At 41.2% G+C, this 26,657-nt stretch overlaps 1 protein-coding gene across 7 annotated transcripts in view; it reads left to right on the top strand.

Moving 5' to 3' along the window:
* The first annotated feature begins 3,043 nt into the window (after positions 1 to 3,043).
* REPS2 (RALBP1 associated Eps domain containing 2) overlaps positions 3,044 to 26,657 on the top strand; it is a 221,226-nt gene continuing 197,612 nt past the window's right edge. For 3 of the 7 annotated variants that reach the window (XM_043570303.1, XM_043570305.1, XM_043570304.1), the window contains exon 1: positions 3,045 to 3,372. In XM_043570303.1, coding sequence (XP_043426238.1) covers positions 3,133 to 3,372 — 240 coding nt within the window. In that variant the 5' untranslated portion in view covers positions 3,045 to 3,132. Of the gene's footprint in view, positions 3,373 to 26,657 lie in introns of all 7 variants that reach the window. The other 4 variants (XM_043570306.1, XM_043570307.1, XM_043570309.1 and 1 more) reach the window with 3 other exon arrangements.

Raw genomic sequence — 26,657 nt, forward strand, 5'->3', positions numbered from 1 at the left:
TTTTAAGGGTCAACTATATTATCACTCTGGCTTTTCTAGCCAGGATGGACCCCAAACAAGTAAGTTTAGAACTGAACAAACTGTAAAGAAATTCTCTTCTAAAACGTCCTTGTTTACAGTCAGCCTTTAAGGGATATGAGTGTTTCTTATCTGTGTTTACTCTGAAGTTTGATAACTATTTCTTTTATTCAAAAATCTGTTGCAGATATAAAGTACAGTACTTGGCATTCCTTAGATATTAAAACATTTAAAAAATGCCATTTCCCCCCCTCCCGCGTCCTGGGTTTAAACGTTACTGCTGTCGGGTCACTTCTGGCTGTGCCTCTGGTCCTCTGTGGAGCAGCTTTCCACGGGCATCCCGGAGCCCCAGAGCGGCTGCCCCCCGCTGGCCGACCCAGCCGTGGGCCCAAACACCCGTGTCTTTCCGGGCGCCAATCCTCTGGGGCTCCTCCCTCTCCTGCGAGCCTCCCTCTTGGTCCGTCCTTTCGCCTTTCGCAGTCCCACCGATTCGTCAACATCCCTCTGGGCGCCCTCTTCATCAAACCTTCCTTGGCTGGGCTCTGGCTCCTCTATTTTCTCTCTTCTCTAAACTCTCACGGCACTTAGCACGGGGTGCACGATTTAGCACTTAATTATATATTGTCTTTTATTGTTTTTATTTGTTGTGTTAGTTTTCTCTTTTCCAGGGAAGCAGCAGACTCCTTGAAAGGAACACATGTTGTATATATATATATTTTTTAATCACTCACAATACTCCAGCAGGGATACAGTTAATACTTCCTGTTCTACCAGTAAGTGTTGTTTGATGGATAGGCACAGATGTAAGACTTTCCAGGCATTTCTGCAGGATCTGTGGTGCTGATGAATATCTGTCAAATTTATTCAACTGAGTTGAGTAATGAAGAGCAGCTCCGAATCTAGTATTCAGTGGTAAATCACACCATCTCTGTATCCATTTTCTCATCTGCAAAATGAAGATGAAAATGTTTTCCCAACCTACCTCAGAGAGTTACCGTGAGGCTTAAAGGAGATAATGTAGCTTTGCACTATATGAATGTCAGGTATTATTATACCTCACATTACGGTTGTGGAAAATATAGTGGTGGTGAGATTTTGAAATGGAAATTCCCCATGTAAATTATTAGTCTTTGCTGCTCCTTACTTACCTACCCTTTCTATACTCTTGTCCACAAGTTTGCTGCTCTCTTAATTATCTCCCGGCAGGTCTAAAGCAAAATGTGGTATAAGGAAATCTTAGTGAAGAGATAAGAACTTCCTCCTTTTGGAGTGGATCCTCTTCTCTATTTCATTTCTTTAGATTCCAAAAGGAAAATCTTACTTTGGCAATCACTTATGAATTGATATAATTTTTCTTCTCATTTAAAAAACCCATTTATTTAAGTAAGCTCTACTCCCAACGTGGGGCTTGGACTCATGACCCCAAGATCAACAAAAGTTCTGTTCTACCAACTGAGCCAGCCAGGTGCCCCCCATAATTTTTCTTATGTATTCTCCCCCCTTTGCCATCTGCTGATTTTTTCCCATCTTCCTGTCCTTCCTCCTTATTTTAGTTGAACAAAATATCAAAGTATATTTGTTATCATGAGTACTATTTCTTGAGATCGGTATTTTTAAAAGTTTATTTATTTATTTTGAGAGAGAGAGAGAAAGAGAGAGAGAGAGAGAGAAAATCAGCAGGGGAGGGGCAGAGAGAAGAGTGGGGGACAGAGGATCCAAAGCAGGCTCTGCGCTGACAGCAGAGAGCCCAATGCGGCTTGAACTTGGACCGGTGAGATCATTACCTGAGTGGAAGTCAGAGGCTTAACTGACGGAGTCACTCAGGCGCCCCTCTTGAGATCGTTTTTTGTTTTGTTTTGTTTTGTTTTTTTAACGTTTATTTATTTTTGAGACAGAGAGAGACAGAGCACGAACGGGGGAGGGGCAGAGAGAGAGGGAGACGCAGAATCTGAAACAGGCTCCAGGCTCTGAGCGGTCAGCACAGAGCCTGACGCGGGGCTTGAACTCACAGACCGCGAGATCATAACCTGAGCCGAAGTCGGACGCTTAACCGACTGAGACACCCAGGCGCCCCTCGTTTTTTGTTTTTAATTAAAATGATTTGGGGTGAAAGTTTTATATACCTCTTTAGTAAATTCTAAAATATATTTTTTATTAGTGCTTAACCCTGGACTCATTTTTTTTTCTTTGGGTTAGTGTTTCCCAGTGCGGCTTTATATATATATATATATATATATATATATATATATATACACACACACACACACATACATATACATATATATGTATCCATATGTATACAAAAATATATGCATATAGTATATGCATATTATGTATATGTATATATATACATTTGTGTGTATATGTATATTTAACACTAACTGATGCTATTCCTTTTTAAGACTCAACTCCAGGTTTGAGCCATGCCTGAGAAAGTGGCCTAACCTCATCACCGTGAAAACCATGGGGAGTCACTGGGATCCAGTTCGGATGGAGATCTCTGTCCTCCAGCTTTTCAGGACTCAAGCACCGCTGCTATGAAAAAAGGGAAGCTTAATTTCTAATGCCTTCTCCCTTTTCTGCGAAGGGCGCCGCACCTGCTCCAGCATTCTAGGGAGAAATCACAGTTTTCTCCGCCCCCTGACAAGCGCCATACTCCAGGTGGGTTTAGATGTCTCCCTTCCCAGCCGGGGCGGAGAGCCAAAGGCACCTCTCCCAGGCTGGGTGGGCGCGCCAGGGACTGGCCCCCGCCCTCCGGGCCTGGGGAGTGCGGGCGGGGCAGACGACCCGCCGCGAGGAGGGCGGCCCGCGGAGTTAGTTACCTGGCGGGGCGCGGGGCGGGGCGGACGGCGGGGGCGGGGCCGGGGTGCGATCCCAGGCTACGATTGGTCCGTCCCGCGCCTGTCTCCATGTGCCGCGCGGCGGAGGCACAACATTCAAGTCCGGGGGCGGGGCCGGCGCGCGCCGGGAGGAAACGGCAGCGCGGCAGCTGCGGGGCGTGGGGGCGGTGGCGGCGGCGGCGGCCAAGGCCGAGACCGAGGCGGTGGAGACTGAGGCGAAGGCGGCGGTTGCTTAGCCGGTGACGGTGCTCCCCCGGACCCCCTTCCAGGCCCCATGGAGGCGGCGGCGGGCGGGGGCTGCGGCTCTGGGCCGCCTCTGCTGCTGAGCGAGGGCGAGCAGCAGTGCTACTCCGAGCTCTTCGCGCGTTGCGCCGCCGCCGGCGCCGCAGGCGGGGGCCCCGGGTCCGGGCCCCCTGAGGCCGCCAGAGCCGTCCCCAGCGCGGCCACCGCAGCCGCGGGCCCTGTGGCCGACCTGTTCCGGGCGTCACAGCTGCCCGCCGAGACGTTGCACCAGGTAAGTCCCCGCTCCTCTTGCCACTGACGGTCTGTGGGGACCATTTCTGTGGGGACAAGGGGGCGGGGTGGGGCGATGGGGCTGCCCAGGGACCTGGACGCCTCGGCCAGGTCGAAGTCGGGGATGGTGGCGACGCCCTTGTCCCCCAGGGAACACACCAGCCTCCTCCTCAGCTCAGGAGTGCTGGGTGCGCTCCCCGTCTTCTTCTCCTGAGACAGACTGACACTCCTTCCCCTCCCCCGGCCATTGCTGGGGCTCTGCAGCCGCCCAGACCCAAAGTTTGCCTTGTTCTGGAAGTGGTGTTTGTTTTGGCTGGTGTTTGGTTTAACCTCTGCTCGCTGTTCCTGCTTTTCCCTCTGCTGGGTGAGTGGAAAGGGGTAGGCGCCCGGGGTGCCTTGCTGGGATTTGAACTTGAAGTGTGTGTGTGTGTGTGTGTGTGTGTGTGTGTGTGTGTGTGTATGTATGTATGTATGTAGAGCAGGGGGCCCAGAACTGAATGTTGTTCGCCTTCTATACGTGTAAACGTATACTCATCTATATGTATTTGCTTACTAACGTATTTCTGAATTTTGGTATTAAACTGGAAAGCCTTAATAAGTTGCAGAGCAGGGACAAAGGGCTGCAAGAGGACGTTTGTCAAGGCAAAGCCAAGCTTACTGTTTAGGGCTAGAGATGGACCCCAGATGTCCACCATGGGGGACAGCTGTAGTTTCCCATCTTACTACTTGGACTTGAAATAGAACTGGAAAGTAATGTGTATCATAGCTACCTCCTTTTGACTGCTCTACACCTGGAAAAGGAGGAGGGGATAGTCCACAGCAGATGCTTTATTTTGTGCTTTGCTTGGAGAAGGACTACTTGGTAAGCATTACCTTTTGATGTCACCAGGTTTTCACAGTAAGATTCTTAATATCAAGCCTCAAACGTGAATTGAAGCTTTTTAAAATTATTTTTTTTAAGTTTTTAATTCCAGTAGTTAACATACAGCGTTAAATTAGTTTCATGTGTACAATATAGTAATTCAACACTTCCATACATCACCCTGTGCTCATCAGGACAAGTGCACTCCTTAATCCCCATCACCTATTTCACCCCATCCCCCAACCCCTTCCCCTCTGTTTGTTTTCTATAATTTAGAGTCTGTTTCTTGATTTCTCTCTCCTTTTCCCCTTTGCTCATTTGTTTTGTTTCTTAAATTCCACATATGAGTGAAATCATATGGCATTTTTCTTTCACTTATTTCACTTAGCATTATACTCTCAAATGGAAAGATTTCATTCCTTTTTATGACAGTACGTTATATCTGTATCTCACATCTTCTTTATCCATTCATCAACTGAGGGACACTTGGGCTGCTTCCATATCTTGGCTGTTGTAAAGAATGCTGCTATAAACATTAGGGTGCATGGAAACGAAGCTTTTCTTAAAAGCAGTAGTTAGTATGAAAGTTAACATCGATTGAATATTTAGAGTGGGGAGTGGTATTTTAGAATCTAGTTCCACAGGATTAGTGAGGGTTTTATGGTTCACTTGCAATATCACTGTGTTTGTAAGGTTTGTTTTGTGCTTTATACTACTGGAGCATACATATGCCTATATGTTTGTGAGCATAACTTTAGCCATTCTGTAATCTTTGACCTTTTAGAGGGGATTTCTGAAAATGTAATTAGTATTCATAGAACTTAGCATGGCTGTTTATGCCTTAAAGAAGTTCTTGATTAGGGGCACCTGGGTGGTTCAGTTGGTTAAGTATTGGACCCTTGGTTTCGGCTCAGGTCATGATCTTACTGTGAGTTCAAGCCTCGTGTCAGGCTCCGGACTGACAGCATGGAGTCTGCTTTGGATTCTCTCTCTCCCTCTCTCTGTCTCAAAAAAAACAAACCAGGGGCGCCTGGGTGGCGCAGTCGGTTAAGCGTCCGACTTCAGCCAGGTCACGATCTTGCGGTCCGTGAGTTCGAGCCCCGCGTCAGGCTCTGGGCTGATGGCTCGGAGCCTGGAGCCTGTTTCCGATTCTGTGTCTCCCTCTCTCTCTGCCCCTCCCCCGTTCATGCTCTGTCTCTCTCTGTCCCAAAAATAAATAAACGTTGAAAAAAAAAAAACAAACCAAAAAACCTTAAAAAAAAGTCATTGATATGCAGAAAGTTTTGCAGTTACCATTCCATGGTTGAGCTGAACTAGGTAGACAAAAAGTGTATTAAAACACAAACCATGGCCATTACCTGTGGCCCTCAGAATATTCCCAAGCATATAAATATATTCAATGCTGTTACAGCTTCTTAACTGAAAAAGGAATAAGTGATTGAGTCCATACAGCAAATAAATGACAGCAGGGCATCTGTTAAGGCTTATTTTGTAGTCAGTAATCCATGGAATGTGGTAAAAGAAGGTGGGCATGTTAAATGTGAATGCGTTGGTTTACCGCTCCTAAGGAATTGGGGAGGAGGCTTTTCTGGTGTTAGAATCCATGTTCCCTTGAGGTATATATGATTTAGAAAGAACCCAAGGCACAGTGCATTTGCATGAACGAGGTTATATTCTTTTTTTAAAAAAATTTTTTTAATGTTTATTTATTCTTGAGAGAGAGATCTAATGAATGCCAAACGGGCGAGGGACAGAGAGAGAGGGAGGGAGGCGCAGAATCTCAAGCAGTCTCCAGGCTCTGAAGTGTCAGCACAGAGCCCGATGCGGGGCTTGAACCCACGAACCGTGAGATCATGACCCGAGCTGAAGTCAGATATTTATCTGACTGAGCCACCCAGGCGCCCCATGAGGTTATATTCTTGATGTCTTCTGCTTGCAGAAGACTGTTTCAGATATTGGCAAAGGGGGAGAGGCCTAGAAGTTTTCTTGCAGTAAATTTCTCAGAGCTTTAAGCTCTCTTATTCAGCTCAGCAAAACAAAATACATCTTCCCCATTAACCTAACAATTGCAATTATCCAGTATTATTCATACAGGTGAAAATTAACATCAAAGGTATCCTGGACAGGGAAATGTAATCAGAGAGATTCAAACAAAGCTAGCAGCCAGTAGCCACCTAATTTTTACCAACCATTTTGGTGGGGTGGGGTGTGGTGTGGCATGGCATGTCATATCTTGATGTGTGTGTGCGCGCGTGTGTGCTCCATTTAACTCAATTTGCATTTCCCCATGAGTGTATTAGCCATTCTTTAAAACAAATGTGGATGTTTTTAGCCTTTCCCTTAAACAGGAACTTGTAAGTTCAGAATTAAGTGGACCAACAGGTATAACTGCTCAAATCATGGCGCTACCATCCCTGGTAGTTTCTATGGTAACAGCCAGATTATTATTTTTTGAATAAGCATACAATTAAGATTACCATAATGAGGGGCGCCTGGGTGGCTCAGTTGGATAAGCGGTTAAGCATCTGACTCTTGATTTCATCTCAGGTCATGATCTCATGGGTTCCTGAGTTCAAGCCCCATGTCAGTTTCTGCACTGATGGCTCGAAGCCTGCTTGGGATTCTGTCTCTCCCTCTCTGTGCCCCTCCCTGCCTAGTGTTTTTGTTTTTTTTTCCTTCTTTCTCTCAAAATAAATAAACTTAAAAAAATTGCCATAATGTTTCAGGCAGGGTGTAAGTCTTACCCGGAGTAAGTGTTTTTCAGAAATACTTAATTTTTTACTGGGCGCCTGGGTGGCTTAGTCGGTTAATTGTCCAACTTCAGCTCAGGTCACGATCTCACAGTTCATGAGTTTGAGCCCCACGTTGGGCTCTGTGCTGATAGCTGAGAGCCTGGAGCCTGTTTCCTATTCTGTGTCTCCCCCTCTCTTTGCCCCTCCCCTGCTCACACTCTGTCTCTCTCTGTGTCTCAAAAATAAGTGTTAAATTTTTTTTAAATACTTAATTTTGTAAAGTAAAAATAAACTATACCTGTTACTTGTCGTGGAAGTGAGTTATCTTAGGGATTTTTTTTTCTGTTGAAATATATATACATACATATATATATATATATATATAAATTTTTTTCAGAGCAGTTTTAGGTTCACAGCAAAATTGTGGGGAAGGCACAGAGAATTCCCATAGATCACCTTCTAGCACACGTGCACAGCCTCCCCCATTATCAACATCCCTCACCAGGTTGGTATGTTTGTTATAATCGACATTGAGATACCATTATTGCCCAAAGTCCATCGTTTGCATTAAGGTTTGCTCTGGGTGTTGTACATTCTGTGTTAAAAAAAAAAATATATATATATATATTTATTGGGGTGCCTGGGTGACTCAGTCGGTTGAGCATCTGACTTCAGCTCAGGTCATGATCTCATGGTTTGCAGGTTCGAGCCCCATGTTGGATTTTGTGCTGGCAGCATGGGGGCCTGCTTTGGATTCTCTGTCTTCCTCTCTCTCTGCCCCTACCCCACTTGTATTCTCTATCTCTCAAAAATAAATAAACATAAAAAATTACTAAAAATATATATTTATTAAGACTTAATTTTTTAGAACAGTTTTAGTTTCATAGCAAAATTGAGGGAAAGGTACATAGTGTTTCCATATACACCCTGGCCACACACATACTGCCTCCCCCATTAGGAATACTCCCCTCCAGAGTAGTACATTTGTTACAGTTGGTGAGCCTACATTGACATATCAATAATCAACTAGAGTCCATAGTTTACATTATGGTTCACTCGTGGTGTTGAACATAGTATGGGTTTGGACAAATGTATAATGACACGAGTGTGTACAGAATAGTTTCACTGCCCTAAAAATCCTCTTTGCTCTGCCTAGTCATCCCTTCCTTTTATGCCCAACCCCAGGCAGCCACTGGTACTTTTATTGTCTCCATAGTTTTACATTTTTCAGAATGTCATATAGTTGGAAAAACACAGTATGTAATTTTTTCAGATTGGACTCTTTCATTAATAATATGCATTTAAGATTCCTCCATGTCTTTTCATAGCTTGATGGCTCATTTCTTTTTAGTACTGAATAAATACTCCATTGTCTGGATGTACCACAGTTTATCCATTCATCAACTGGAAGATGTCTTAGTTGCTTTCAAGTTTTGGCAGTTATGGATCAACTTGCTATAAATATCTGTGTGCAGGTTTTTGTGTGGACTTCAAGTTTTGAATTCCTTTGGGTAGTTACCAAGTAGTGTGATTGCTGGATCATACAGTAAGAGTATCTTTAGTTTTTTGGGAACCTGCCAAACCATCTTCTGAAATGGCTGTACCATTTTGCAATTCCTCCCAGCAATGAATGAGAATTCATGTTGCTCCACATTCTCACCAGCATTTAATGATATCAATGGTTTTGATTTTGACTGTAGGAATGCCATGATATCTCATTGTTGTTTTAATTTGCAATTCCCTAATGACCTAATGTTGAGCATCATGTCATATGCTTATTTGCCATCTTGAATTATATTTTAATGCATTATAGTAGCCTATTTTAAAAAAGGCCTTTTGGTCTTTACTTTTAGAGTATTATTAAATTAAAAAAATGTTTATTTATTTTTGAAGGAGAGACAAAGACAGAGCATGAGTGGGGGAGGGGCAGAGAGAGATACACAGAATCCGAAGCAGGCTCCAGGCTCTGAGCTGTCAGCACAGAGCCTGATGCAGGGCTCCAACTCACAAATGGCGAGATCATGACCTGAGATGAAGTTGGATGCTTAACCGACTGAGCCACCCAGGTGCCCTTAGAGTATTTGTATTCATGTGCTGATTTATTTTAGAAGCCAGATTCCAGTACTAGTTGAAAAATGTTAGAACAAAACCCTTTAAAATTAGAAAAAGAAAATATGGCTATCTGAGTAACAGTTTTTAAGACAAAGAACTACAAATGTTAGAGTGATTGGTTTCTCACTTGGGAAGTATTTTATTGGTATTCAAAGGCCAGCATTTTACTAGAAGGTATAGGGTAGTGTGGTGGGAATCAGGTTTAGGTTTGACATGTATTTGAGTATTGATTGCACATAACTTCACAGTTCTCGGTTCTGAGGTTACAGCAATGAATCAAACACAAATCCCTGTCTTCATGGAATTTACATTCCAATGTAAATGTTTTTTATTCTTCAGTTTATTTGATTATGAGACATTTTATTTTTTATTTATTTTTTTTAAAAAAAAATTTTTTTTTTTCAACGTTTATTTATTTTTGGGACAGAGAGAGGCAGAGCATGAACGGGGGAGGGGCAGAGAGAGAGGGAGACACAGAATCGGAAACTGGCTCCAGGCTCTGAGCCATCAGCCCAGAGCCTGACGCGGGGCTCGAACTCCCGGACCGCGAGATCGTGACCTGGCTGAAGTCGGACGCTTAACCGCCTGCGCCACCCAGGCGCCCCGATTATGAGACATTTTAAAATATAACCTTTAGAGGGCACTTGGCTGGCTCAGTTGGTAGAGCATGTGACTTGATCTAGGGGTGATGAGTTCAAGCCCCACATTGGGTGTAGAGTTGACCTAAAAAAAAAAAAAAAAAGAGGGGCATCCGGGTGGTTTAGTCAGTTAAGTGTCCATCTCTTGATTTCAGCTCAGGTTGTGATCTTGGGGTCCTGAGATCAAGCCCTGCCTTGGGCTCTGTGCATTGGACTCTGCACTGGGCATGGAGCCTGCTTGTGATTCTCTCTCCCCCTGTTCTTCTGCCCCTCTCCTCCACTCACACATGTTCTCTCTTTCAAAAAAAAAAAGAAAGAAAAAAGGAAATATAACTTCTAGAAATAAAATATCTACCTTAACTAGCAAGTATTGTATTTGATGAATTTAAACTATATAGACTTATATAAACTATATAGACTTACATAAACTTATATAAACTATATATAGACTTCAGTAAACTATACAGACTTATTTATAACAATTTTTAAATGTTTATTGTATTTTTGAGAGGGAGAGAGACAGAGTATGAGCAGGGGAGGAGCAGAGAGGGAGACACAGAACCCAAAGCAGGGTCCAGGCTCTGAGCTGTCAACACAGAGCCTGATGAGGGGCTTGAACCCATGAACCGTGAGATCATGACCTGGGCTGGAGGTCAGACACTCAACTGACTGAGCCACCCAGGCACCCCTATATAGGCTTATATCTTTCTGTTAGTATAATGTGTTAGTCTCGGGGAATGCTATGCATATTTGAAGTAGTCATAATTTGTTTTCATTTTAATGATAGTTAACTCTTTTGTTTTGAAATAGTCTGTTTTTTAAATTGGGATATAATGAACATGTAACATTATATATTAAATATCTGTTATATAAAAATGCAAGTTTCAGGTATACAATATGATTCGATATTTTTATATTTTGTGAAATGATCACCACAGTAAATCTAGATCTGTCACCACACATAGTTATAAATTTTTTTTTCGTGTGATCAGAATTTTTATGACATGCTCTCTTAGCAACTTTCAAAAATACAATATCATATTATTTATAGTCACCATTTTGTACATTACATCCCTATGACTTATTTTTTAACTGGAAGTTTGTACCTTTTGATCACTTTCACCACCCCCTCCCCCCATCTTCTGTATTTATGAATTCAGGTTTGTTTGCTTGGTTTTAGATTCCACATGTAAATGAGATTATATGGTATTTATCTTTCTCTGACTTGATAGTTAACTCTTAGACATAAAACACTGCTGATTCTGTAATACCAGGGGAAATCATTGCATTGGAAAAAAAAGCCAATAAATAATGTCTGGTTATTTAAGCAGCTTTGATTGAGGTAAAGAAGTAAAACAAAGCTGTTAGAAGTAGGGGATTTTTAAAAAATTCCTGGGCATGGACTCAGCTTTGGGAAGAAGTCGAATTTAAAGGTTGTCTTGTAATTCATTGAAGCAACTGTTTAATCATTAAGGAAAACTGTAGGGTAAAAGACAAATTCTTGTGAACTTTTCCCCATTGTTAGACTATTAGCTAGAACTATTTTTTAAAAATGCTAATAAAGCAGTTTTCTATTTTTGCATCTTTATATCATATCCCTTTGTAACATACACTGGAAGGGGATAGAGGCCAGAATACTAAAACAGTAGCTAAGAATGTATGCTGTTTGAGATAGTAATTCTTTTTTTGTAAAAAAGAAAGAATGCCAGCAGATATAGGAAGTTCCAGAGCCAAACCATTGTTTCGTTAAAAGAGGGACATTTGCATTATAGTTGCTTGTTGACTCTTTTCTAAAAAAATACTTGAAGAGTGCAAAATTTAGAGGATTACCCAACAAATCTATAAAACCATTCATTTAATGTGAAGGATTCCTGTGACCTCCTTCTCTGGTCCCATTCTCCTCCCTCCCAGCCCCAGAGGTTACTGTTGTCCTGAATTTGGTGTGCATGAATTGAAAAAAATGTTAATACTTTTATTATATGTGTGTATATCGTGTGTGTGTATAGTGTGTGTGTATGTCACTAAAACAATATATTGTTTTGTATGGCTTTTCAACTTAAAATTAGGAGCATCGTACTCTGTAACCTTCTGCAACTCGCTTTTCCTCTCATTTGGTTTTTGGGATTCATCTTTGTTGACACATATAGCTCTAGTTAGTTTATGTGTCCTTTTAAAAAATCTTCATTACTTATTCTTGCAATGACTCATCATTATGGTGCTGTAGAGGCCTTTATGCCTAAGGAAAATAGGTGGCATTTTTATTTCTATAGAATGGCACATGACTTGGGGACTGTACTAAATGCATACAAATATTAAAAGCTTCTTTATAGGCAGTGAAATACACACTGATATTCTTTTTAAAAAATTTTTTAAAAATGTTTTTATTTATTTTTGAGACAGAGACAGAGCATGAGCAGGGGAGGGGCAGAGAGAGAGGGAGACACAGAATCTGAAGCAGGATTCAGGCTCTGAGCTGTCAGCACAGAGCCCAGTGAGGGACTTGAACTCACAGACTGTGAGATCATGACCTGAGCTGAAGTCGGATGCTTAACCGACTGAGCCACCCAGGTCCCTCTACACACTGATATTCTTAAATTTTTTTAATGTTTGTTTGTTTTTGAGAGAGACAGAGTGTGACTGGGGGAGGGACAGAGAGAGAAAGGGAGACACAGAATCCGAAGCAGGCTCCAGGCTCTGAGCTGTCAGCACAGAACCGGACGCGGGGCTTGAACTCAGGAGCCATGAGATCATGATCTGAGCCAAAGTCAGACGCTTAACCGACTGAGCCACCCAGGCTCCATTGTTTTTAATGTTTATTTTTGAGACAGAGAGAACACGAGCGAGCAGGGTAGGGACCAAGAGAGAGGGAGACACAGAATCTGAAGCGGGCTCCAGGGTGTGAGCTGTCAGCACAGGGCCAGACGTGGGCCTCGAACTCATGAACGGTGAGATCGTGATATGAGCTGAGTTGGTCACCCAACTGACTGAGCCATCTAGGCACCCAGATGCCTCATTTTTAATTTTATTTTTAAAAAACGTTTGTTTAGGGGCGCCTGGGTGGCGCAGTCGGTTAAGCGTCCGACTTCAGCCAGGTCACGATCTCGCGGTCCGTGAGTTCGAGCCCCGCGTCAGGCTCTGGGCTGATGGCTCGGAGCCTGGAGCCTGTTTCCGATTCTGTGTCTCCCTCTCTCTCTGCCCCTCCCCCGTTCATGCTCTGTCTCTCTCTGTCCCCAAAAAAATAAATAAACGTTGAAAAAAAAATTAAAAAAAAAAAACAAAAAACAAAAAAAAAGTTTGTTTATTTTGAGTGTGTGTGTGTGCGTGCGCGTGCATGAGTGGGGGAGGGGCAGAGAGAGAGAGAGAGAGAGAGAGAGAGAGAGAGAATCCCAAGCAGGCTCTGTGCTGTTTGCACAGAGCCTGGCTCGGGGCTTGAACTCATAAACTGTGAGATCATGACCTGAGCTGAAATCAAGAGTTGGATGGATGTTCAGCCAACTGAGCCACCCAGGTACCCCTCATAGTGTTTATCTTTAAAGTAGGAACCTGGGAGTGGTCAGGCGAAGGGAACATGGAGAGGTTTAATATGGGCAGAAAAGGTATATGTGGTCTTTGGTCAAATGGCAAGACTGAATAATGGTTCCATACAATCGAGCTAGTGGCAGAGAACGTGTTTGAGACTGATTTAGAATAATTGGACAAACCAACAGGGAGATTGAAAAGGCAGCAAAGTGAAGACTAGAAATACAAGATGGGGGTGCCTGGGCTGGTTCTGTTGGTGGAGCGTGAGATTCTTGATGGTGAGGTTGTGAGTTCAAGCCTCGAGTTGGGTTAGAGATTACTTAAAAAATAATGTAAGATGGATTTGAATATTGGCCTAGTTTCACATGCATAACTGGGGACTGTCCTACTTTAAGGGTATAGAAAATTGGTTGTCAGGAAATGTTGAGTTGTTTCGTTAATTGTCAGTAACTTTTTAAAGAGGGTTTGGCTCCTTTCCAGATTTTTTTCAAAATTTCTCATTGTTTCATAAAGGCAAGTATCTAGGGTTTTATATTTATATCATTCTGTTCTTTTTTTCCTTTTTTTTCAAGATTTGATTTTAATTTTTTTAAAATGTTTGTTTATTTTTGAGAGAGAAAGAGAGCACTAGCTGGGAAGGGGCAGAGAGGGGGTGGGGGCAGAAAATCTGAAGCAGGCTCTCTGTGCTGACAGCAGAGAGCCCAATCCAGGGCTCTAACTCATGAACTGATCATGACCTGAGCTGAAGTTGGACGCTTAACCAACTGAGCCCCCCAGGGGCCCCTACATCATTCTCTTCTTGAGTACATGGTCTTTTGGTGGACAACTAAGTCCATTTAGGCTGCTATAACAAGTATCACACAAACTATAGAACTATGAAAAATCTGTAACTGAAGATGGAATTGCTTACATAGCATGATCCAAGACCTTGTTCACTTAAAGCTCTGTTACCAGTTGATCAGTTTTGTTTTCTCTGCCTGCTATATAACAAAACTGCTAGGAGGGAAATAACATCTAACATGTATGATTGCAATATGTCATGCACTATTATAATAAATATGACTTTATCTTAAAAAAGCAAAAAACAAAACAAATACTACGGATTGGGTGGTTTATAAACCACAGAAATTTGTTGCCCAAAGTTCTGGAGGCTGGTAGTCCAAGATCAAGGTGCCAGCATGTTTGCTTTCTGGTGAGGGGTCCCTTTCCTGGTTCATGGCTGGCACCTTCTTGCAGTGTCCTCGCATGGTGGAAAGGGGTAGGGATCTCTCTGGAGCCTCTTTGATAAGTCATTAAATCCCATTCATGAGGGCTCTACCCTTATGAGCTAAGCACCTCCCAAAGGCCTTACCTCCTAATACCATCACATTGGGCATTAGGATTTCAATATATGTATTTTGTGGGGGACATACATTCAGATCGTAGCAGCAACTAACCAGCTTGGGTTGCTCAGGACTGAGGGGTTTCCTGGGGCATGGGACTCTCTGTTTTCAAAGCTGGACTGTCGCAGCCAAATTGGGATGGTTGGTCATCCTCTCTATTGGTTACTGCATTAATTATCTATTGCTCTATAATGACTTTGCATAAATTTAAATTGCACCTTAAAACAACACATATTTATTATCTCATTGTTTCTTTTGGTCAGGAGTCCTGACATGGCTTAATTGGGTCCTCAGCTCAGGATTTCACATGCTGAAATGAAGGCATTGACTGGGTGGCATTCCTTTGTGGAGCTCGGGGACATCTTCCAAGCTCATGTAGTTGTTAGTAGAATTCAGTTCCTTGTGATTTTAGGACTGAAGCTTTCAACTACCAGAGGCTGCCTGCAGTTCCCTGCCACATGACTCTTTCCACGGGCAATTCATAATATGGCTGTTGGCTTCTTTAAGGAGAGTCTCTTTCTCCAGTTGGCTTAGAGGAGTGTGATCCCTCATCGCCTTTTGGTGGACAACTTTTGTTTCTTGTTTAGAAGCAAGTCACAGGTTTTGTCTACACTGAAGGGGAGAGGATAATTCAAAAGCATAGATACCAGGAAGTGAGAATTATTGGGGGTATGTGTCACCTTAGGAATTTTGTACCTCACTTGCCTTCCAGAGTTTTCTGAAGCAGAAAATTACTCTGTTCAGCTTTTGGGGGCCTGAAAATATGGATGTTTTTGCCCAACCAGTCATTTAAAATTTCTTTATCTTTTTAAAAAACATGCATAATTCATTTTCTTATGCCAAGTAGAACTGGCAAATATATTACCTTGTCATGTATTGTCAGTTTTAGTCTTTAGGCAATTTGTTTTTCCTCTAAACTAGTAGGAGGCAGGAAAAAAAGCCAAAAAGCACATATGAATGCCCTGCATGCCCACTCCTGCCTGGAATACACGAAAGCAGGCCTGGGCCCATTTCAGGGGTCTGTGGATTTAGATGTGGAAAGGTATACATTTTTATTTGTACCAACCCCTAACTGAAACCAGGCATTTCCTTCTATTGTGTGTGCAGGCAACAAACCACAGTCATAGCCGTACCTGTGATTTCATCACCTGTAGAAATAGGCTTTTTTTTTTTTATACTATAGTTATCACAGGTAGTAATGCATATTTAAACCCATGCATTACTACCACAAGCTTGCTTTTTAATATTTTGATAGCTAAATTTCGGGATATTTCTTTTATATCCTATCTATTTTAAGTGTTTAACTTTATGCATTTAAAAACATTCTGAGAAGAGGTCCATGCAGACCACCCAAGGGTAGGGGCATAAAAAACGATTAAGAAGCCTTGCTCAGAAGAGTTGCGAGGTGTCTGCACTAGGAATTTCAGTTCTTCATAGTTCATTGTTTCCAGAGTCAGAATGGCAGCAGCACTGCTGGCAAGTTTGGGTCTGGAATGAGATTCCATAAGACTGCGGTGGTCCCTCCCCCTCCAGGCAGCCCTGCCAGGGGGAAGGAAGCCCAGAGAGAATGAATGCTCAGCTGCTTCCTCTAGGACCTCACCCTGCAGTCCCTGCTCCGCTCTCTCTGCTCCTGACCTTTCTATCTGGCCCACTCAACTCCACTTCATTCCAGGGAGCCCCTGTGAAGCACATGGCAGCTGGCTTTTGGGTCTGTGTTATTTACCACTATTACCTCTACTTCAGAGACTGGCTAGAACATGAACCTGAGAGGAAAAGTGATTTTAACAGACTGGAGAAACTCGGCTTTCCTCAGAATTTAATTCGGGACCAGGAGAGGCTGTTAATATTAGGTTAGTAGTAAACATTTGCTTTGACTTAATTCATTTGTAACACTTTGCTCTTGGTTTACAGAAAAATAACTTTGTTCAGCCTCCGGGGGGTAATTAAATGTTTCACCTGTGTTAATTTCTTGACTAATTGAAGAAAATCCCATAAATGCCAGCAATTAAGAATTGTTTTTTTTTAAAGCAGGCTTTCTTAAATGTGTAATGTTTGCCCTGATGCCTTCAGAAGAACATATGTAATGCAAAAATTTCTTTTTTTATCCCTTAGTTCAGGGTCAGCCTTATGAAAAATAGATGATGTTGTACATGAACAGGTTTTTGCCCCTGCAGATGTTTGGTGTGCTTGCTTTTTGAGTTTTTTTGTTTTGTTTTGTTTTTTTTAGGATTCCTTTAGAATTGTCTTAAAATGTTTTAATTCTTTTCCTTTGCTATGCACTCTGGTAAATTCAGAGTCCTATTACTGAGAGATGACACTGGAAGCAAAATGCATGAAATTTATCATGTGGATGTCTTAGATTCTTTTACTTTATTCTTTGTTCTATATCAAGGTTTCTCCACTTTGGCACTGTTGACACTTTGGGCCAGATTATTCTTTGCTGTGGGGGCTGTCCTGTGCATTATAGAATGTCCAGCAACATCCCTGGTCTCTACCCAGTAGATGCCAGTATCTGCCCTTCCCCTAGTTGTTACAACCAAACATGTTCCCAGATAGTGACAAATGTCCCTTGGGGCAAAATTTACTCTGGTTGTAGATACGTGATAATAATTATAGTAGGCACTACCATTTATTTACTGATTACCATGTAATTCACCTTGTTCTATAACTTGTAGAATGCTCATCTTGTTTCTCACAAGCAAGCCACAAGATAGGTATTATCAGCCCCCAGTTTGAAGAAAACAAAATAGAGGCGCAGAGATTCAGTAACTTGCCCATGATCACAAAGATAAGTGACTTCTGGTAATACTTTTCATAATTATTTGTGTTGAAATTCAGTGTTTATTGAAGAGACAAACTAAAAAAGAAAGGGAGGGGGGCCTGGGTGGCTCAGTCGCTTAAGCGTCCGACTCTTGATTTCAGCTCAGGTCATGATCTCATGGTTTGAGAAATTGAGTCGGGCTCTGTGCTGACAGTGAGGAGCCTGCTTAGGATTTTCTCTCTCCCTCTCTCTCTGTTCCTCCCCTATGTGCATGCACGTTCTCTCTAAAGAAACATTAAAGAAGGGAGGTTTCCTGATGTCTCAATGGAGAGGCTATGGCTTTCACAGCAATTCTGTGTAAATGTTGGAATTCTTGTTTAAAGTGGTGAGTCTATGGATGTGAATAGGGGATTTGGACTTACTTCTAAGGAGCTTCAGTATTGTAAAGCAGAGCATGGCACAGTCTAGGGTCAAGTCCGATTAAACTTCGAAGCCAAGGAAGCCAACAGAAATTGGGGTAAGGCTATGTATTGTTCAGGGCCCTGAAGGAAATGGGATGCTCAGAGGGTTTTACTGAATATAGGAACGTGGAGGCATGGAGAGGTTAGCAGCAGCAGGAACCATGGCTGTCTCTAGATCAGAAGGGGCCAAGGAATGGAATGTTGTTGCTGGAGCTGTGAAAGGTGTGGTTCCTCTAAAGGAACAGTAGTCCAGAAGAATGCAACCATTGCCAGAACTATGGCCCCGGGCGGGAGGGGGCGTGCAGCTGGTGGGCTGAGGGACAAATAACTAACTCTGTCTCCAGCTGTCTGATGTGCTACACTGCCCAAGTGGGAGCCAGAGGCAGGGAAGCCTTGGTGTGGAAGCTTATAGAGACCAGCCTCCTGGTCTGGTGGATGAAGAAGGGTTGTGGCTCTGGGGGATAAATGGAGGAAAAGCCGGCACGGGCTACAAGCTGGACTGGGAATGACTGCCCTAGATCCTAGGGAGAATGGGGCATGGCTGGTGTGGGGGAGGTGAGGGAAGTCCATTTGTGCCAAGCTGGGCTTGGTTGTGCATACTTCCAGCGGGGACAAGAGGGGACTGGACAGGAGCGACTGATCCGTCTGAGCTGCTGCTTTCCACTTCTTTAGGGAAGCCTTGAAGACTGTAGGGTTGTCTCTTTGCATTTGGATATCGGATGTGGGCATGTGTGTGCTTTTTGATCAGAGTGAGACATTTCCATGGGTTGCTGTGTTTGTTCTTGTTCAGGGCACCGGGAAAAAATACAGAAACAGAGTGACCCTCTTGGAGATTCTGCTAAGAGGTAGCTGCACATGGTGGGAAAGGTTGCCCTAGGACCAGAGATGAATTCAGGGGAGTAGAAAGTATATTACAACATTTGGAGATGTGACCTGGCATTAGTTTGGCATTTTTCTTTCCCTGAAGGATAAGATTCCTGTAGGGATTTAGCTATGTGTGTATATGTGTCCACTCAGGATTTCTTTGTACATTGCTCAGACTTACTAAGGCCCTATTGAGCAAACCAAGGCCTTAAAAAAAAAAAAACTTAGAATCTTCCTCATATATGCAAAGTAAAGGCAAGTGCAAAGAAATAGCTTTGTTCTCTTTTGCATTCTTCATGGGCTAGCATATCTTCTGGAAAACTTGTTGCCATGGCAATGGGATATTATCTATCTCTGTAGTGTACTACATAAAAATAGCCCTTTGTATTTCAGGGTGATGTTGGTGACAGGTGGTTGTGTGAATGTATAGCAGGGTGCTTTGTCAGCATTCCATTAAGGTTGTGAAATCAAAATGACTATCGATTTGCTTTTCTGTCTCAAAATGCGGTTTTATTTGGAAAAGGCAGGTAGTGGTGCTCTGTGACTTAGAAGCTTTCCTTTGCAGGTCAGGTAAATACAGTGTTTGCAGGTACTTCTCATGGTAATCAGTAAATGGCTTCTCTTTCTGTTGGTGCTGCAGGGTGTGTGACAGAGGATTGGGTTGGGGGCAAGTAGTAGAATTCTCCAGTTCCTGAACACATGGTTCTGCTAAAGTGCCTTGTACTTAGAAATTGAGAAGTAGCAAGTGGTCAGGTGCAGTAGATGAGCCCTGAGCTGTTTATCGAATACTGACTTTTTTTGTGGGTTCTAAGATGGAACATATCCTTGGTAAAGGTCATTTCATGGTGCTGGCTTTAGCATTGGCCTCACACGTGTAGCCAAGGATGGAATCTTGACCCTAGTCTTAATTTTTCCTTTGAGGAATCCTTCGGGTAATTTTTTTTTGAAAATTTTTAATGTTTATTTGTTTCTGAGACAGAGAGAGAGAGAGCAAGCGAGCATGAGCGGGGAGGGGCAGAGAGAGAGGGAGACACAGAATCCGAAGCAGGCTCTGGTCTCTGAGCTGTCAGCACAGAGCCCGACGTGGGGCTCAAACTCTTGAACTGTGAGATCATGACCTGAGCCAAAGTTGGACGTTCAGCCGACTGAGCCACCCAGGCGCCCCTTCTTTGGGTAGTTTTTTAGAGCAGTAAGTCTCAAATATTTTGTCGTTCTCACTTCTCTTCTAGAAACTTGTCTTATATGTAAATAACAGCTTCCTGGTGCTGAAATAAAATTTAGTCTTAAGAATTTTGATTTTCTTGAGAAAATACCATGGCAGGGAATTTTAGACCTAAATGTAATCACTGTTAATTCTGATCTGTGTTGTACTACTGCAGAAATGGAATCATTGCCTTTGTCTTCTCTCTCTGAGTCAGCATGAGTATCTTTTTGCTAATAATATTGGAAATAGTTTTTGAGTGCTTTCTGGGCACCCAATGCTATATTCTTAGAAATTTTTGTGTGTAATTAACTTAATTACCATAGATATTCTTAATGGTTTTTGTCAGTCTTTTCCAGATGAGGCATACTTATTAGTGTGCCTTTTTGTTTCTGGTAGGTATTGTTGTGCAGTGTAAGACTTGGTTGCTCCTTTTTTGTCAGTTTGTTGTACAATGTTTCTGATACTGAAAAGCCTTCTTCTATCAGGGGATGGCAAAATAGTCTGTGGGCCAAGTCTGTCCTGTCATCTATTTTTTTTTTTTTCATTTTGTTTTTTGGTATGGCCAATGAGCTAAGAATGGTTTTTACATTTTTAAATGGTTTGGACAAAAATAAAAAATATTTCATGACATGTGAAAATAATTTGAAACTCAAATTTCAGCTTCCATAAACAAAGTTTTATTGGCACACAGCCACACTTGTGTGTTTCTGTATTATATTCGGGTGCTTTTGCTCTAGAGTGGCCAAGGTGAATAGCTGAAATGGAGACTGTTTATAGCCCATAGAACCTAAAGTGTTTACAAAGTTTGCCAACCCCTACTGTATATTATTCTACATCTAGAATCGGAGATTGTACTGAGTAATAAAAGCAGATTGAATTTATGTATTTGAATTCTCTTTGGGTATTATATTTTCCTCCTTTCTACCAAATGTTACAGTGTTTCCAAGCCGAGTTTCATGTACTATAGAATATCTCACATATGTTCGATTTCAGCTCTTTTTATACCCATATTGGTTTTTTATTATAACAAATACTCCTAACCCTTCCCAAATGAGATTAATGGATTTTATCACTTTACTAGTTAATGTGTTTTCTTTGCTAGGTCAGTAATTATAATCCCCCATTTCTATTTACTTTTAACTATATTGCTTTCTACTATTGGGCTTTTCAGCCACCATATAAACATTGATACGTTAATAATCCTAACTAAGCCACCTGAACTGATTGCACTAGTTTAATAAATCCTACATACAATAAAGATTTCATTTTCTACATACATCCTGTTGGATTTTGATATACTTAACATAATCAGCTTTGGAACACTCATGCAGTTATATTTTTTTTAATTTGTTTTCTCTTTTGTCTCTTGTTTTCTCACTTTTAAAATTAATGGCTTTATTGAGATATAATTCACATACTATACAACTTACCAGTTAACGTATACAATTCAGTTTTTAGTGTATTCACTGTAAATTTCCAGAATATTTTCATCACCCCAAAAAGAAACCCCAGACAGGGTACCCATTAGTAGTCAGCTACAGTCCTCCTATCCCTTAACTGACTGAGCCACCCAGGCGCTTTTTTTTTTTTTTAATTTTTTTTTTTTAATGTTTATTTATCTTTGAGAGAGAGACAGAACATGAGCAGAGGAGGAGCACAGAGAGAGGGAGACACAGAATCCAAAGCAGGCTCCGGGCTTTGAGCTGTCAGCACAGAAGCTGATGCGGGGCTTGAACTCACAAACTGTGAGATCATGACCTGAGCCGAAGTCACACCCTTAACTGACTGAGCCACCCAGGCGCCAGTCCTCCTATCCCTAGGCAACCACAACTCCACTTTCTATCTGTATGGTTTTGTCTGTTCTGAACATTTCACATAAATGGAATGGTACAATATGTGGTCATCTGTGACTAGCTTTTTTTTTTTTTTAAATTTTTTTTTTAACATTTATTTATTTTTGAGACAGAGACAGAGCATGAACGGGGGAGGGTCAGAGAGAGGGAGACACAGAATCCGAAACAGGCTCACAGGTTTTGGGCTGTCAGTACAGAGCCCGACGCGGGGCTCGAACTCACGGACCGTGAAATCATGACCTGAGCCGAAGTCGACCTCTTAACCGACTGAGCCACCCAGGCGCCCCCTGTGACTAGCTTTTTTAGCATAATGTTTTCAGTGTTCATGTTGTAGCATGTATCAGTACTTTTAATGGCTCAGTAATATTTGGTTGTGTGTATATACCACATTTCATTAATCCATTAATTAGTTGGTGGACATATGGGTTGTTTCTACGTTTTGTTTATTACGAACAATGCTGCTGTGAACATTTGTGTACAAGTTTTTATGTGGATGTATGCTTTTATTTCTCTTGGTTCCTTTGAGGAACTACCAGACTCTTCCAAAGCTGCTTCATCGTTCTACATTCCCACCAGCAATATATGAGAATTCCAATTTCTCCACATCCTCACCAACATTTGTTAGTGTCTGTCTTTTCGATTATAGCCGTCCTATGGGTAAGAAATGGTATCTTATGGTGGTTTTAATTTGTATTCCCCTGGTGACTAATGATGTTGATGCTATCATGTACTTATTTGCCCTTTATAATTCTTTAGGGAAATGTTGATTTAGATCCTTTTCCCATTTTTAAATTAGGTTATTTGGCTTTATAAAATATTGAATTGTAGTAGTTCTTTCTATACAAGTCCCCTATCACATAAATAACTTGGCAAAATTTTTCTCTCATTCTGTGGGTTGTCTTTTCACTTTCTTGATGGTGTCCTTTGAAGCATAGATTTTTTTTTTATTTTGATGAGGTAATCTATTTACTTTTTGCTTTCATCATTTATGTTTTTGGGGTCATATTTAAGAAACCATTGCCTAATCTAAGATCACAAAGATTTACTCCTATGTTCTAAGAGTTTTTATAGTTAACCTTTTATATTTAGGTCTTTGATCCACTTTGAGTTAATTCTTGTATTTGGTGTGAGGTAGGGGTTCAGCTCCATTCTTTTGTATATGGATATCCAGTTGTCTTTGTATCATTTGTTGCAAAGTTGTTGTAACATCATTTTTCCCCCCATTGAATGGTTTTGGAACCCTTGTCCAAAATCAGTTGAACATAAATATAAGGGATTGTGTTTGGACTACTCATTCTATTCCATTGATCTGCATTTCTGTCATTGTGTTAGTACAACACTGTCTTGATTTGTTTTATTTATTTTTGAGGCACATATTCCCCCCTCCTGTACTTAGGACATCTCACAATTAATGGTGTCTTACATTGCATCAAAGCTGTCAGACTGGGTGTTAGTGGCTAGGGAAAAAATACCAGAGTGCAGAGTGACACACTCTTAACTCTTCAGATCCAGATGGATGGAAGGTGGAGGTCGTGAGAGAGTTGGTAATTGGATGCTCCCTCAGTGTTTAGCAGCAAATTGAAAATAGTAATCAAAAATAGCCTAGCTTTACAAAATTCAAAGCTGAGTACTAATGGTTCCAGTTTCTTTTTGTGTATTTTTTAAAAGAAATGCTCCATCGCCAAATGGCGTTGACAGCACAGAGGACAGCATTATGGAAAAATATGGACAGTGACCACTCTTAGTCAAAATGATTGACAGAAGTTCAATTCTGAATATGAAGTTTTAGGAAAACCTTGAACAACTAGTTTTGCTTATTTACCTTTCTATGTATATGTGAGTGATAAATGAAAATCTAAGTGTAAAAGAGCTCTAAGATAAACACTAAGTGGTAATACTATTGTGTCCTATCTTATTTGGCTGTGTTTTCTTAGTACTACCTAAATAATGGTGTCTTAGGTTTGAAATGCTTTTATCTTCCTGCTTCTAGCTTTATTTACATCTCAGAGGGAGTTGGGTCCTTTCCCAGAGTCTGTTGTATGAAATGACCTCCTTTGTTTCCACTTCCTTCTATCACTATATGTCCATCTGTTTTCTAGCCACTGTAATTTTGTTTTTTTTCCTTTCTCTCATTTTTGTAGGTTTAAGACTTAAAAAACAATAACCCCGTATTATTGTTGTAGTGGAATTTTGAATAGGAATGGAATTTAACATGTATGTTCAATCTAGTAGGAATATTCATTCAATCACTCAAGAGATAAGCTTACAGAAAACGACTTTTAGAAAGTTGCAAAAATAGAAGAGTTCCCTTATATTCCTTACCTTGCTACCTAAATGTTAACATCTTACATAATCAGTACAATGATCAAGAACAGGAAATTAACATTGTTACATTATTATTAACTGCACTACAGACCTTACTGAAATTTCATCATTTTTCCACTGGTCTATTTCTGTTCTAGGACGCTATTCAGTATCCTATATTGCGTTTAATTATTTCTCCTTAGCCTTGTCTAATCTTTTTAATCTTTCATGACACTTTTGAAGAGTATTGATCAGCTATTTTGTAGAATAGTTTTTAATTTGGGTTTGTTTGATGTTTTCTTATGATTGGAATAAAGTTGTGCATTTTTGGCAGGATTGCTAGAAAAACAATAATTCATCCTTTTCATTGCATTCTATCATGGAGTTCATAATGTTGATAGATCTTTTTTTATTATTTTTTAAAACTTACATCCAAGTTAGTTAGCATATAGTGCAACAATGATTTCAGGAGTAGATTCCTTAATGCCCCTTACCCGTTTAGCCCATCCCCCCTCCCACAACCCTTCCAGAAACCCTCTGTTTGTTCTCTATATTTAAGAGTCTTTTATGTTTTGTCCCCGTCCCTGTTTTTACATTATTTTTGCTTGCCTTCCCTTGTGTTCATCTGTTCTATTTCTTAAAGTCCTCATGTGAGTGAAGTCATATGATATTTGTCTTTCTCTGACTAATTTTGCTTAACATAATACCCTTTAGTTCCATCCACGTAGTTGCAAATGGCAAGATTTCATTCCTTTTGATTGCTTAGTAATACTGCATCATATATATATATACACACACACACATATATATATACATACATATATATACCACATCTTCTTTATCCATTCATCCATTGATGGACCTTTGGGCTCTTTCCATCCTTTGGTTATTGTTGATAGTGCTGCTATAAACATTGGGGTGCATGTGCCCCTTCGAAACAGCACACCTGTATCCCTTGGATAAATACCTAGTAATGCAATTGCTGGGTCATACGGTAGTTCTATTTTTAATTTTTTGAGGAACCTCCATACTGTTTTTTATTTTATTTTTAAAAAATTTTTTTAAACATTTTATTTATTTTTGAGACAGGGAGAGACAGAACATGAACCGGGGAGGGTCAGAGAGAGGGAGACACAGAATCTGAAACAGGCTCCAGGCTCTGAGCTGTCAGTACAGAGCCTGACACGGGGCTTGAACTCACGGACTGAGAGATCATGACCCGAGCCGAAGTCGGCCGCTTAACCGACTGAGCCACCCAGGCGCCCCATCCATACTGTTTTCTAGAGTGGCTCACCAGTTTGCCTTCCCACCAGCAGTGCAAAAGAGATCCTCTTTCTTTGCATCTTTGCCAACATCTGTTGTTGCCTGAGTTGTTAATGTTAGCCATTCTGACAGGTATGAGGTGGTATCTCATTGTGGTTTTGATTTGTATTTCCCTGATGATGAGCGATGTTGAGCCTTTTTTTCATGTGTCGGTTGGCCATCTGGATGTCTTCTTTGGAGAAGTGTCTATTCATGTCTTTTGCCTATTTCTTCACTGGATTATTTGTTTTTTGGGTGTTGAGTTTGATAAATTCTTTATAGATTTTGGATATTAACCCTTTATCTGATATGTTGTTTGCAAATATCTTCTCCCATTCCGTCAGTTGCCTTTTAGTTTTGCTGATGGTTTCCTTCGTTGTGCAGAGGCTTTTTATTTTGATGAGGTCCCAGTAGTTCATTTTTGCTTTTGTTTCCCTTGCCTCCAGAGACGTGTTGAGTTAAGAAGTTGCTGCGGCCAAGATTTAAAGAGGTTTTTGTCTGCTTTCTCCTAGAGGATTTTGATGACTTCCTGTCTTACATTTAGGTCTTTCAAACATTTTGAGTTTATTTTTGTGTATGGTGTAAGAAAGTGGTCCAGGTGCATTCTTCTGCATGTCGCTGTTCAGTTTTCCCAGCACCACTTGCTGAAGTGACTGTCTTTATTCTATTGGATATTCTTTCCTGCTTTGTCAAAGATTAGTTGCCATTCATTTGTGGGTCCATTTCTGCGTTCTCTATTCTGTTCCATTGATCTGAGTGTCTGTTTTTGTGCCAGATAGGTCTTATTAATGGTGATATTTACTTTGGTCCCTTATGTTACTGTCTGCCGGGTATCCCTCATAGCTAAAGTATCTTGGGGGAGATGGTTTGAGACTATATGAATATCCTATTTCTCCTCAAATTTTTGCCTGTTAATTTTTAGTATTCATTGGTGGATCCGTATCCATTTCATATCATTTCCTAGAATATTTGTGATAAACATTTGATTAAGTAAAATATAGCTGAGCCCTCAAAGAAACAAAGATCAGTTAACATTAAAGCCCTGTTGTATTAGTGTAACACCAGCAGTTGTGTACCCCAACTTTCAGAGGCTTAACACAACAGAAGTTTTCCTTCCCAGTGTGGGCATTTCTGGTTGTGTAGGTGGTTTTCTGTCATGTAATAATTCAAGGACCCAGGTTAAACTTTTTATTTTGAAGTAATTTCAAACGGATAGACAAGTTGTGAGACTAGTACCAAGAAATCCTATAAAACCTTTACCTGGATTTACTTAACATTTGCCACATTTGCCT

This window comes from Prionailurus bengalensis, chromosome X (assembly GCF_016509475.1).
Source record: "Prionailurus bengalensis isolate Pbe53 chromosome X, Fcat_Pben_1.1_paternal_pri, whole genome shotgun sequence".
In the NCBI taxonomy this organism is placed as follows: domain Eukaryota; kingdom Metazoa; phylum Chordata; class Mammalia; order Carnivora; family Felidae; genus Prionailurus; species Prionailurus bengalensis.